The sequence below is a fragment of the Eptatretus burgeri genome, chromosome 4, assembly GCF_056783735.1.
Source record: "Eptatretus burgeri isolate ZD-2024b chromosome 4, Ebu_testis_v1, whole genome shotgun sequence".
NCBI lineage: Eukaryota > Metazoa > Chordata > Myxini > Myxiniformes > Myxinidae > Eptatretus > Eptatretus burgeri.
In genome coordinates, this window is record NC_140964.1 from 85,566,516 (window position 1) to 85,581,139 (window position 14,624).

The window sequence follows — 14,624 nt, forward strand, 5'->3', positions numbered from 1 at the left end:
GGAGAAATTAGGGCAAGCGGAGGACACTGAGTGAATAAGATGGATACAGCTGTAAACTTCAATCACAGAAGTGGAAGGAAAAACTAGAAACTCAGAGTTGGGCTTGGAGAGGATTCATGGTGGAAGAGAAAAGATCATTGTTGTGGAAGTGGTAGAGGGTGCAAGACCAGAAAGGAAATGGTAGAAGACTGACAGACCACCGACTTGTCTTCGATATGAAAATAATGCCACTGGAGTCAGGGAATATTATCAGAAATCTGGCAAATCTGGAAAATCTGGCAAATCTGGGAACAAATTCCTTACCAAGAAATTTCTTCACCAATGTGTTTGTGAGGGTGTTCACTAACACATTTCATAAAGTTTAAATTCAACTTCCCTTGGGGAACCCTTGACAGGGGTCAACAGGGTCAATGACCTTTTTTAAGATCAAATTTTTCTTATATTTATATTCTGGGTCACAGTATCCGACAGGAAGCATCAAAATTATTCAAAGTAGGCTCATTTTAAAGCTAAGAATATATCTGACATGGTGATACTGAAAACAAATCAATATGTTAAAAAGTTTACACAATTTTGAGCAAAAAAACATAATATTTTGTCATTTTTTTGGGTAAAAATTAACTTTTCTGGTCTGCAATTCGTCTTCTTGGTAGGTACCCCTTCATTTCATTTTTCTGAAAGTTTCCAGCAAACTGCCCAAGATATACAGCCTTAATGTATTATAAGTAAAACATTCTGGTATTTATAAAATTGAAATTATGAAAGGTCACTGACCTTTACTGTTTTCCCTTATTGTAACATGAATTGTAATAACCGTGACTGGGAATCCAGAATTGCTTTACCATCGGTTTGTCCGCTTTCGTGTAACGGTTTAAATCGATACTGCTCCACAATGTCAAATACCTCAGGAGTCGAGGTCTGAGTCTTCTCCAGACTCAACATCATCAGGGATACAGGTCATACATGTAATGCCTTTACAACTTCTGCATGCTGAGATACACCTGACACCATTCTTCTTGCAGTTGCACTGCCGGTTGCTGCAATCTCCAGCACAATTGCAGGTCGTGAACCAGAGCAGCTCCTCATAGTGTGGGAACCATATCTTGAAAAGTGCCATATTTCTTGATTCCGTTCACGTGTCGTTGTATATACCTAAAACCTATGTGGGCATGTAGAGGGGACCTCTGGGGACTAGAAATGCCCGGTTTTCATTCTGGCAAGGTGTGCATGACTGTTTTATGGCTAATTTTGTGACTTCAATCTAGTCCGCGATTCGCGACATTATCAAAATCATATTTATTTATCTGTAGACTCCAATACCCAACATAGGGGCACGTGTATGGTATCAAAATGAGCAGAATGACTACTTGCATCAAAGCACTAACGTTGTGAAGTTCTATTGTATCTCAGTTCTTCATATAGTGAAATAAAACAAGTATTTTTGTCAAAAATTTATTTCGGTTTCGCTTTCGACAACGTGGAATATTACACATAACTCAAAAAGTTATTATCCGATTGATACAATTGACACACTAAAATAATCCAAGTTCATTACCCTTGAAAATCATACCAAACACATATTAAGCTATCACAAAATGATTTACACAAACTCAAGGTTACCCCCTTATTTTTATCAATGCTGTTGATAACATAATTACATACGTACTGCCTTAAATCACGTGTATATTTTAATGTATTCACATTATATTGGTAAATTTAAAATTAGGATCATACACGTGTGTATGTATATATATATGTATGTGTATATGTGTGTATGTATATATATATATATATATATATATATATATATATATACATATATATATACATATATATATACATATATATATACATATACACGCACACGCACACGCACACGCACACATACATATATACATACATACATACATACATACATACATACACGACACTTAGTGGTCAAATCGAACGACTGTGATAATGCAATGCATACATTGTTAATTTCTGTTCATCCAGATTCAATCTTCATCTGGCAAGTGAATGCTATTGCTACACTCCTGTTTGCATCTGCATGCAACACTGCAGATCAAGTTGTGTTTTCTGCAGGTGCAGCGAAGCGTTGAACATCTCGTTTTGCAGCGGCATGTCAGCAGTTCAATACACACAGATGGGACTGGATCCAGTCTCATGAGCAGTGGCTGCAAAGACTGTCCTTCGCGACATACCCACCCACATTCCTCTGGTTGTGGTAAACTAGGAATAGGCACTATTGCATTTTGCTACACCCTTGCCTGGTAGTTGCTTCATTGAATATGAAGAGCTGGAGCATCATGAGTGGGTGGCAGTTTTTCAGGATCGTTGACCCGATGAAATAGTTCTGCCCGAAGGTCATTGACAGAAGTCGCATTCGTGGTTGAGCTGTACATCTGGATAACAAAGAGCTCAATATTGTCTGTGTCGATATCCGGGCTGTGTCCAAGATCTTTGAACAGATTGGGAAACTTCAGGTAGGTTTTCCATGCCGTGCGCTTTCCATAGCCAAAGAACTGGCTTGTGCAATCCGATCCAGTAAGTGCATGGAAACTCGGGATGTTATGGACAACCTCTGGTTCCAGATTTTCACGCACAGTGCACACTGATATAAAGTGTTTGTCTTTGGACGTCCCACTGCTCATCCAGACTTCTTCAGCAGTTTCATGACGAATGAGAAGCAAGAGAATGTCAGTGTCTCTGGTGCACACAACTACTCTGTGGAAATTCTGGACACTGGCATCCAGAGCATGCAAGATGATTTTGGTGTCCGCTTCCTCGTGATTTGAGTTCAGGTGCTGCACATCCCGACCTGTGGATGATACAGCAGGAAAGGCATCTCCTCCAGAAACTACTACTTCATGATAGGTTGGTAAGGTTTGCGTTCGAAGTAGTAGCTGGTCACGCAGAAACCGAATGAGGTTTACTTTGTTTGCCTCCAGTGAGATGAAGGACTGCCAGACAGAAGGTAGACGCACATTACGGCCATCAATTATCCGACGTATTTTCCATTTACTTGTTGTTCTTTGAACTCTAGCCCCAGACTTGATTGACTTTTGCCGGTAGTCATCAAAGACTATGTCCAGTCTTGTTTGTGTGCCTCTCAGGTTACTGAAGACTTGGTTACAAAATCAGTCAGCGAGATCGCCGAATGTTGTTGCATTAGATGGCTTCCCCAAAGCTTGCACAATAGCCATTCCATCAACGATAACACAGGTTGGTCAGTCTGTTTCTGGAAGTAGTTTTTCCTTGTAGTCGTCACAGACTATATGGTACAGATCTGCCTTTTCTGTGGGTCTCAGCATTTCATCTGGAGTCGCAATGGCAAGTGGAACTGGGGAGAGCTCATGTTGTAGTAGACCTTTGAGGTCTATTTGACGATCACTGCTTGCTGCACTTAACAACCTTCGGAATAAGTCACTGTATGCTTTTACGGCCTTTTTCTGACCAGCCGGCGTAACGACATTGACAGTGTTCAGATTTGTGAATGTTTTTGATTTGTTCTTTGGGATAGCATCGTGAAACTTCTCAGGGGCATGTAGAAGTAGACGGTTTGATACAAACTTGATGAGCAACTCTGTGCCCCGATTTTGCGCCGTTAGTAGATCCTCTCATGTCATCGTGGGCAACATCATTGGTTGATATGCAAACAAGTTCTTCACCTGTACGATTGAAGGAATTGAACTGCACGATTTGCTCTTCCAGTTTTTTCACATCAGTTTCGTCTCGTTTTATTCTTAAATAGCTCCTGTCCCCTTTGCATCGAGAGCGATCGCGAGTCATGCCGACCATCTTGCGAATGTCATTCGACAGTCGTGCTCGGTCACTGAATGTGATCATCCATCGGTTTAGGGCACTCACGATCCGTGTTATGCCCATGAGTCCTCCCGCAATTTTACCCCGTTTATTCACGTGTTCCAGTGCTTGGTCTGTGGCAATTCGGTTAAAATAGCCAGTTGACTCCTTCACGACAAAGTTTCCCGCCAAGAATTCCTGATATATAGAAGGGGCGGTTTGCTCCAGTTGCAACATGTCGAGCAGATATATGACACCCCATCGTGCGTGGTTGGTATGATCGTACGTGATCATGAATGGAAGCATACTCTTGAATGTTGACAGATGAAGGGTCCAGTCAGCTTCTCTGTCTGCTCGAACAAACAGAAGTAGGGTTTCCACCAGATCTATGTACTGCCGCCAGAACATCAGTGTAGCATTAGATGCATTCTCTTCAAAGAATTTGTTGATATCTTGGACAAGATAATCGACATGTTCGACGAATTCTTGAACGGTCGCAGGTATGTTCTCATGGTCATTCTCCTTGAATGTTGTTGCTATTGGAGTGGCATAGTTGTTTGCATCTTCGATACTGTGTTTTTGATTGTGATCATGCCATAGTTTGAAGGTCCCGAAGAGTGCTCTCCACATGGCTTCCATGGTTAATTTGTGTGCGCGAACAGCACGATTCCAGGATTTCCCTTGCATGATTCTCTGTGCAACACACTCGCTGTACACGCCAGCTTCGATCCAGATGTCAGCTCGACCAGATTGTGCGAAGTGACTGCCGAGAACGCCGAGGAAATTCATAGCTGTGTGGAATGCCCCAAGTCGTACGATGACATCGCTCAACTTTTCCGGAAAGAGCCAAACCAATTCCTTGGCTTTGTGGTACAGTGCCTGATCCAATGTAATGACGGTTTTTGTCTGGCCGAGCTTCGCTGCAATCGCCTTGCTTCTCAGTAGAAAAGTCATTACCGTGTCAAGTTCGTGGGCAGGGGCTGGGATTATTGGGAGGTATCCCACTGTGGTTACATCTTCACTCGGTTTCACCAGTGATTGGTTGAACCCTGTCCATGCAGGGATGTGTTGGGCATCTTCAGCAGTCAAACGACTCATCACCCATGCAAGGTCAATCTTTTCACACTCTGGCCTCCGTGATGCTGGACAGTCCAGACTGGTGTTTGTCACTGGTAGGCTGAAACGAGGGGGGACATGCTGTGGAGGTTCCTCGGATGGTGTTATATGATGGAAAGTTGGCGGGATATTGCCAATGCTAGTTCTTCGACCGATCGTCGTTTCCTTTTTACTCTGTGGATTTGGTGGGCCTCGCTGGAATACTGCCATTTGTGTGACGTGAAGGGTGCCTTTTTCCGTCCAAGGTTTCTTCTTGCATGTCAAAATTATCTGCTGCGACCCGAACGAATTTTCCTGGAACGACACCTTCTGGTACAAATGTGTTATCATTCTCCTCGAACCTTGATATCTGAGATTGTGCAATCGACGAGTCTATTCTGTTGACTGTTGGATAGCTTATACTATCCCCAGCCATATGTAGATACTCAATCAATTGTTTGGATCTTGTCAGGTGATGGACAAACAATCCTGTTTCAATATGCTTCGGTGTATTCTTGCGACCCATTGATACATTATAGACGATATCTTGGCAGACGTTTAAGATCCGTTGATGAAGTGCTGGACTGATATCAGCATTAGGGCTGTTATCACTCAGTCAGGCTCTGAATGCTCGCCGGGGTTGAGTTCCTCCTGTATGATCCACTTCATAAGCAGGTACACACTTGTCGGTATGCATTTTTCTTCTGCTTCTTGGTTCAAGTCATCATAGCCCTTGTGTCCACCAGCTATTTTCATGTCAGCCTTCAGTTTTGTTGTGACTTTATGTAGACAGCAGAGGAAATGTGTTTCTGGGCTGATCTCATCCGGTTCCAATTCTTCTGGAAACCGTTCCATCAGCATACCAATGGCGTCATCAGTGGTTGCACTTGAAGCCATCAAAAGCAGTGGTTGGTTTGCTTGTCGTTGCTTCCGGAAAACGATTCTGTCAGCGTAGTGTCTCTGCAATTTTTGTTTTAAGACATGTGTTCGGCATGACGGATCGGGAATTTCGTCTACTGACATGAGTGACACATATTTCTCGACTACCGAGTCCATACTGTATATATGGCCACGTTTAAAGCCAGCATCCAGTATCAGTATGAGCTGGTCGAGTGAAGGGTCGATTTTGGAGTTTACATCAGGATCAGTAGGTCTGTTGGCTTTGTATTTACAAGATGGGTGATGGTGCGCTTCATATGATATAAAATCATTTTCGCCAATCCTACACTTCAGGTTCTCGTCAAATTTGGCATGACCCTTGATAGTTGCTTCCACCTCATCAGACTGCACTTGATATACCTTGTCTCTTTTGCGACTCTGGCAATAGATACACTCTTTCCAGTCAACCTTTTGTACAATTATGCGTGTCTGTGGTCTTGTGCTGCCGCTTGCACCGTCTGTATTTACAAAAGAGGACATGTCGGAGTGGCGCTTCTTGACGAGGTCGATGTTGCTTCAGTTCGTAAATGACTCGTAGCATGATTTGTGCCATTTTGGTTGTTTACTGAGCAGATGATCTACTGATGATAGGTCATTTCTTAGTCGTGTTACAAGGTCAGTTGATTCGTGAAGGAGTCTTTCAAGGAGAGATGAATACACTTTATGAATGCCTTGTTGACTTGAACATGATAAAGTGTCTGTACCTTGACAGAAGACACACTTTGTCCAGTTAGTTTCAACCCTGCGTTTTTTTTACAGGGAGCACCACTGTGGGTACAATAGTCTGGTCGTCAGTGTTAGAAGCCATTGGTAGAAAGTGGTTAAGGCATTGTGCAGATAGGAAAGCAAATGTCTACAAGCACGAAGAAAGCATTCTATACTACTCCGGGGCAATCATCCATCAACAGGTTAGCGTTGACGGAGCGACACACCGTGGCCTTGTTCTTCATTCTGAAACAGAGAAGAGAAACTAACATGTCATACATATATGATTATTCATCTGAAAACTATTATCATTGATGTCTTATTCATAGCAGAACAGCTGTCACATCTGAAGATGCTGAAAAAGACAGAAATGTACCCGTTATAAGCACATATTTGTTGAATTAGTCACGTTATCCATATTTACAAAATAAGGGGGTAACCTTAGGTTTGTATAGGTCTCTACCAATATATTATAAAAATGTCATATGTGTTTGGTATCATTTTCAAGGGTAATCAACGGGGATTATTTCAGTGTGTCAATTGTATCAATCGGATAATAACTTTTTTAGTTATTGATGATATTCCACGTTGTCGAATGCTAACCCGAAATAATTTTCTGACAAAATGACTAGGTTTTTTCCACTATATGAAAAAGTAACATACAATATGTCTTCAAAGCATTATTGGTATGATGCAGTTGGTTATTCTGCTCATTTTGATACCATACATGTGCCCCTATGTTGGGTATTGGAGTCTACAGATAAATAAATATGATTTTGATAATGTCGTGAATCGTGGACTAGATTGAAGTCACAAAATTAGCCATAAAACGGTCATGCAAACCTTACCAGAATGAAAACCGGGCATTTATCGTCCCCAGAGGTCCCGTCTACACGCCCACATAGGTTTTAGGTATATACAATGACACGTGAACGGAATTCTCAAAATGGACTTGTGGTTCCTGCACTATCAGGAGCCATGGGGTCTACTGTTGGAACTGGCTCATAACCACTAACCCCTACCATCCATCCATAGTCACTGGGGTCCAAAGACATGCTCTGCAACAGCATCCAGTCCTGGGTTTCGAGATAGGCACGGAGAGAATGCTGTGCAGCTGCACCCTCTGTTGGAAGTGGAGTCTCTGGTTTGATCAGCCCGGCCGCCACCTTCCGCGAGAACATGTTGTATCGAATTGCACCCAAAGTAGTACCTGGTTCTTGGTAAATGTGCTGGAAAATCGCAATACCAGCCCAGATCACCACGTCCTTAGTCACCCGTATGTCAAGGAAGATGTCCATATGTTCATCAATGTCCCCTGCACAAAACCTGTCAAATCGAGTCGTTTTCCCGTGGCCCCCGATTGCAGAAACCGTATCACAACCGGTGAAGGCATGAGTAAAGAGCAGGTACCGCCTCTGTCTTTCAGAGAGAGCTTCTCGGATCCTCCTGACATCGTAAGAGCCCTTCGATGTGGTTAAGAAGAGTGGATGGTTGGTGCTTGAGCTATGGTGTACCAGCATTATCAGTACGTCCGCGTCTTCCGCCCACACCTGAAAATAGAATAAGATATGAGCAAAGCGTCTTGAATTTTGCAAAGTTATTTAACTATGTTACTCTTCTTTTCTGAGGATAAATGCACTTTCATAACAATGTGGCACATCAAAATACAAGTGACGTTTCAAAACGACGATCAGGTGTTTACTGATGCCCAGTGCAGCACAACATTTGCATTTGCCAAATTAAAAAAAATAACATTGACTCTTATTTTTTTATTTAACTCAGTTAATTAGTTTTATATGTGCCAATGTCAAGGTTTTTTTGTTTTGTTTTATCAACACAGAAACAAATCAAAAGTAATCGTAGTTGATGTAAGTAAAATACCTACACAAATTTTTACTGACCTCAACAGAGTCATCTGTCGCAGCAGCCAGTGCCGCTCTCACAATCGAAGTGTCAGCATCATTGTCGCACTGCTCCACGGTGATCTGACATTTCCGGAATGTTGAAGAGAGGAGATGGATGAGCTCACTCTTGTTATGAGTGTTGTCCATGAACTTTGCCTTTGGTGTCAAATGTGTCATATCCGGTCAAATCTGTAGATCACAGCAGGAGTTCTTGGTATGCCAGATGTGTTCGGGATCTTGGGCTTTGATCACCCACCCTGCTGCCCAGAGCGTGTCTCCCGGAGAGAGGAGTGGCTTGTCTTGTGTCACGGAGGAGGAGAGCTCAGCGATAGGAAGAAATGTGATGGCGTTTATGCCTGTCTGTTTCCTGTTTGTGAATGGAAGAATCTTCACTTCAGCTGCCTTCAGGATCTTAGCCTTATCGAGTGCCTTCAACTTCACCCTGTTGACACCTGCTGTCGTTCGATCATCTGCAGAAGGTGGTGCCGGAGAGGTGACTTTAATCAAACCCATTGAATGAAAGGGAGTGTTCCCGTAAATAGAAACAATGTTCAAATCTATATTGTCTCCAACAAATTGAGTGATTGCACAGATTGAGCTTGTATCCCCAACCTCCATGGAGACCACCTGATCGTCACTCTGTATATCACTTTCACCGTCTGTCACAGCAACTGATACATCCTCAAGTGCAATGTCGACCTCTACCTCATCATCTATCTGATCATCAGTTTCTTCAATAATGGTACCAACAGCGCCAGAAGCATCAGAGATGCCAACTCCATTCGTGTCATTGAGGAAGCAGTATTTGTAACTTTGTGTCTCTGCGTAAGACTCAGTGTACCCCAACCGGTGTAACGTGTTGAGCATCCACTTTGACCCAAATCTATGGTCCAGTTGTATGGCAAGCCCTATCTGGCATGGCAATACCCCTGACCGAGGCCGATGGGCCTTTATGAAGTTCTGTCCCCAAATGGCTACTCTTTCGTCTGTCTTCACTATCGGTCTCAAGAACATCTGAAGGCTCTCAGGAACAAGTGCCAGCTGAGTAGGGATATCTGTCATACTGTGTGCAGTGGGATATGACTTTGGGTGTAGATCAATAGTGGCGATGTCGTTGCAAATGAACTTTAGTGCAGTCTTTATGATCTGAGTCTTCTCATCTCCTAACTGAACATTAACATGATGCTCTCACAGAATGTTGCTGGTCTTATCTTTCAAACAGAGCACATCTGCCCTCCTCTCCTGTGACATGAAATACAGTGTGTCATGGTATTTCTCTTGGAGCTTCTTCTTTAGCCACTTCTTCGAATATGCGAGGCTCTGATCTGGTGACTGATCAAACTTCTGCAGCTTTCTGTGGACAAGGTCAAGTGTCATCACCCCGTGCACGAGTTCAGAGTCTAACCATTCGCAGAGCTCATAGAATACAGCCGCTCGCTCCTCATCCGCTTTCCTTCCTACCTGAGGATAAAAGATTGTTATAATTAATAACTTTCGAGTACCAGAGTTTGATAATATGCCTCAACTTTGAATGATTGAATTTGAATTCGCCTCACTGAGTAAGAATCATACTTTTAGATCACTTACATCTTTAGTCTTGGAGTAGTGACCACCCGTCTCGAAAAGAACTTTGCAGCGCAAATGATACAGGGTTTCCTCTGCTACGAAGTCTGTGATCCCATCCAGGCGGCCAGTGACTTCAGTGCCCCAATCGTCCTTGCGACCCTGTGCTGTCTTCAGCAAGCTTGTCTTCAGTCCATCCGCGGTCAAATTGTCAGGAACTCGGTATCTCTTTTGAGCAGTCTCTGTGAGGGAGTGGAGAGTGGCTCAATACCAGTTCATGCAATCCCATCCCATGCAAAATGTGAATACGTCTAATAATAACTGTATTGATTTGTCACTACCCATCACTACCCATCACATACCATGTCATCAGTTACACCGATTTATGCTTTTTACTCTGCATAAAATTGTTACACCCTTCAATCTAACTTGGATGATTTGGGAAGAGATGAGCGGGCTGGTTGCAAAGAATGCATACATTTTTGTACAGAAGCTGAACGGAACGTGAACTCGTAGAACTGCATGCAGTAGATGCACTGAACCCAGAGAAAATGCATTGTCTCTTCATCTCTGCTGACTCTTTCTCCTTCCCTGCTGCCCCTGCAATAAATCAAATGTGAATTATTTTAGAAGTTTGTTCACATGAAATATCACCAGTATTTAAACAATAATGTTCAGGTCAGAAAATAATTAATTATTCCCTGCCGAGTAAAACTGGTCGCACTTACGAGTTGACTGAATGGTGACCTTGACAGACATGTTGTACAAATCACGTTTACACTCGAAGTGGTATCTCAGTCTTCTGACATTCCATGCCTCCTTCATGTGCTCCAAAATTGTAGCATTTCCAACCGCTTCTGCATACGCCAACAGAGTAGGGTAGCCTTTAGGAGTTGCCTGTGCGAGCTTCTGAGCTGGTGTCTCCAGGCCTTCACAGATGAAGCAATTGAGCGGAGGTGCAGGAATAATGTCTACGTCCATACTTCTAGCCTGTACTGCCCTACAAAGGAAAAAGCTCGGGTTAAAAAATTAGGGTAACAAAAGAAAAATACCTGTAACGGTTATTACAATTTATGTTACAATAAGGGAAAACAGTAAAGGTCAGTGACCTTTCATAATTTCAATTTTATAAATACCAGAATGTTTTACTTATAATACATTAAGGCTGCATATATTGGGCAGTCTGCTGGAAACTTTCAGGAAAATGAAACGAAGGGGTATCCACCAAGAAGACGAATTGCAGACCAGAAAATTAATTTTTACCCCAAAAATGACAAAAAATTATGTTTTTTTGCTCAAAATTGTGTAAACTTTTTAACATATTGATTTGTTTTCGGTATCACCGTGTCAGATATATTCTTCGCTTTAAAATGAGCCTACTTTGAATAATTTTGATGCTTACTGTCGGATACTGTGACCCAGAATGTAAATATAAGAAAAAATTGATCTTAAAAAAGGTCATTGACCCCTGTTGACCCCTGTCATGGGTTCCCCTAGGGGCGTTGAATTTAAACTTTTTGAAATGTGTTGGTGGACACCCTTACAAACATATTGGTGAAGAAATTTCTTGGTAAGGAATTTGTTCCCAGATTTTTGCAATATTCCCTGACTAACTGGGGTTTGGAGGTGTAAGAGCAGTACACAGATAGTGGGAAATTGAGTTTTTGATCCCAAGTGCAATTCCGCTTCCAAGACGGGGTTTAGGCCAATCAAAATGGAGGAGATCATAGCCAGGGTGAGACACCGAGTTTGGGACGTCTTGTTGGAGGAAAGATTATGTTTAGCATATGTCGGATTTATAGGCCAGCGGTATAGGTCAGATTTTTTTGGTACTTAATCAACCGGCTTGACACAAAGCCACAAGAGGGCTCATATGAAAGATGGGGATCTCAGTAACTTATTTTGCCCTGTTGTCCTCATTTTTTGGTGTGCGGCCCATGAAATATTCACACCTGAAGGATACCCCCATGAGAAAGTTTTGACCATTTCCGAAAATCAGTGAATTAGCCATAACTACAAAGCAATGCACCCTATTTTTACATGATTGGTATTGAAATGTGCAGAATGAACAGGGGAATGCTACTAGTTACTTAATGGAATACCTATAGATAAATATATGTACATTTGAGTGCTTTTAATAGAAAAAAGACGTCATTTCTGGACCGCTAACTTCGAAAATCATCAACTACAGAAACAAACATCTGCCAATTGTCATATTTTTTTCTTTATTTTATATGTGTTCAGTTTACCATATCAATATAATGAGAATATTTTAAAACAAATTTCTACAAGCAAATTATATGATATAGTGACTGAAGTTTGCACAAGTGATGTGATAACTATATGTTACACCAATACACATTCTTCTACGAGAAATGAACTAAACCATATTTTGAGTGAGTGTCCTCTATGTTCAACCATCACTGTCCGTGTCATTTTGGTCACCATGTGACAGTTCGTTGCCACACTGCCTGTCACTGGTGGCACACATGCACTCGTGAGTGCAAGGCAAACTGTCTTGTGAGCAGATTCAGCTGTTGGTACATGGTTCACGACCACGGCATGAACACACAAGACCATCTTGCATCTCTGCTGATGTGGGTCCATCAAACAATGTGGGATGCAGCACACCTTCTCCTCTGTACCATCCACGACCCTCTGGTGTGGAAATTTCTGGATTTGCCAGGTGGGCATTCATCCATACTCGGGTTTGGTGAATGAATCTCTTTACATGTTCGAGAAAAGCTGGTTCGGACGGAGGCAACTTATGCACTGGGACATCTTTGGTCGCTGCGAGTTTCTCCCGAAGATCATTCAAATTTGTGTGTGCATCCATATATTTCCCTTGAGAATCATACATGGCACTGACTAAATGTCTTGAAGCAGCCACTGCCTCCTGGAGACTATCAGTGGCGAGGACTTCGAGGTGTGGACCATTATTCTGAAGATGCAGTGTCTTCATAGCTTTCCATGCTTTCTTTTTACCATAGCCGAAGAATGCTGATACAGAGTCACATCCTGTCAGGGCATAAAACGCAGGAAGCCGGGTACACATTTCTGGAAGCAAGCTGTAACATGTCTGATGGACCGGGATAAGCTTGCATCCTGCTGATGTTCTTTTCTCTATCCATATTTCGGCAGTTTCCCACAACTATGGAAAGTAGTGGACTGCTAAGACAAGCACATCAGTGTCTGCTGATTTGATTGTAATGGACCCACGCACATTTTTACGTCTGAACTCGTCATCGGCATGCTTCACATGAAGGAATATCCGAGAATCTGCCTCTTCCTGCATTGATGCGAGTTGACTGTCATGATACATTTCTGCAGATGAAAGGCATGCTGTAAGCGAACCATCAGTTCAGCCACCAGCCACATAGATCCGCTTTTCTTGGTGATCTGAAAGTTATTTTGCTGCTGGTGCATGTTGCGTGACGTGACTACAGATGAAGTGTGTCAAAGTGGATTTGTTTGATTATAGAGCCATGAATTTCGTCCATTGTGGTACTGGGCGTCCAGCAATGACTTGGTAGCTTCGGGATCCACCAGCAACAGCAAGGCGTCTCATTCTTTCCTCTGTCCTCACAGAATTGACATCATCATATTGGTCGAAGACGTCGATGAGGGTGTGGTGTGTATTGTTGCAATGAAGCAACTGGTTTAGGTAACACTGCGCCAAGTTACCAAACATACCACCATTACCACCCATGATATGGAGTTCAGCCATTTTTTTTTTTTTTTTTTTTTTTTTTTTTTGTATACCTTGGTCGAGGCTCGTATGAGAGCTAACACACAACTCACAGCAATGAGGCATGAGACAAGAGGGGCGGGAGTGGAAGGGACAAAACATTGGGGAACAGACACAGGTGAAATGTGGAAGGGAGAGGGATGGGGATGGGACGGGGAACATGGCGAGGGGAAGATGGACATTAAAGGGACTTTCAGGAAGGAAAGCAGGAGAATTGAAGGAAGTGGGCTTGGGTGGATTATCGGGGGTAGAAAAGATCGAGGATTTGGATGGGGGAAGATAAGAGGTGGTGGTGAACAGCTGTTTTGAAAGCCTGGAGGGAAGAATGGGAAAGAATAGAGTGAGGAAGTTTATTCCAAAGGCGGGAAAAAGAGGAATGAAAGAGTGAAGATGAGCAGTGATTCGTGATTTTGGTACTTTTACCAGAAGGGGGTTGTTGGCGGACCTTGAGCGCCCTGTGGCAATGTGGTGGGGACAAATCGCAGAGAGAGCAGGGGGGGCAAGGCTGGAGAGGAGTCGGTAGAAGACAGAAAGACCACCGACCAACCTGCGGTGATTGAGTGAGAGGCCCAAAGACTCAGCTTCATTGCGGGAGATGCCAATGATCTTAAAAGCCCTGGTTTCGACAGCGTGAAGTCGAGAAAGGTGGGAGGCAGGAGCACCAGCCCAGAGGAGAGCAGTACTCCATCAGGCTACGGACAAAAGCTTTGTAAGTGGTCAGGAGCTCAAGAGGGCCGAGGAAGGACTTTGCACGACGGAGGATTCCCAGTCGGCGACTGGCTTTTGAGGCAAGGTTGGAAATGTGACTTTCCCAGGAAAGGTCATGGCAGATAGTGAGACCCAGAAGCTTGAAAGAAAAGACTTCT

The 14,624-nt window shown here is 43.0% G+C and overlaps 2 protein-coding genes and 1 pseudogene across 13 annotated transcripts in view; 1 reads left to right on the forward strand and 2 right to left on the reverse strand.

Moving 5' to 3' along the window:
* Positions 1 to 14,624, forward strand: part of LOC147028592 (protein DBF4 homolog A-like) — an 80,213-nt gene that overhangs the window by 44,058 nt on the left and 21,531 nt on the right. The window lies entirely within an intron of this gene.
* Positions 278 to 8,093, reverse strand: LOC147028593 (uncharacterized). The gene is made up of 2 exons (XM_085879150.1): positions 7,509 to 8,093; positions 278 to 1,078 (listed from the first exon to the last, which is right to left on the reverse strand). Exons 1-2 carry the CDS (start codon positions 8,061 to 8,063, stop codon positions 905 to 907), a joined length of 729 nt encoding a protein of 242 aa, XP_085735276.1. The 5' UTR covers positions 8,064 to 8,093; the 3' UTR covers positions 278 to 904.
* Positions 8,770 to 11,000, reverse strand: LOC147028594 (uncharacterized; annotated as a pseudogene).

Coding starts and splice junctions, on each gene's coding strand:
- LOC147028593 (XM_085879150.1), bottom strand. CDS start 8,063: ATGCTGGTACACCATAGCTCAAGCACCAACCATCCACTCTTCTTAACC. Junction 1,079..7,508: donor ACCCCATGGCTCCTGATAGT/GCAGGAACCACA, acceptor CACTATGAGGAG/CTGCTCTGGTTCACGACCTG.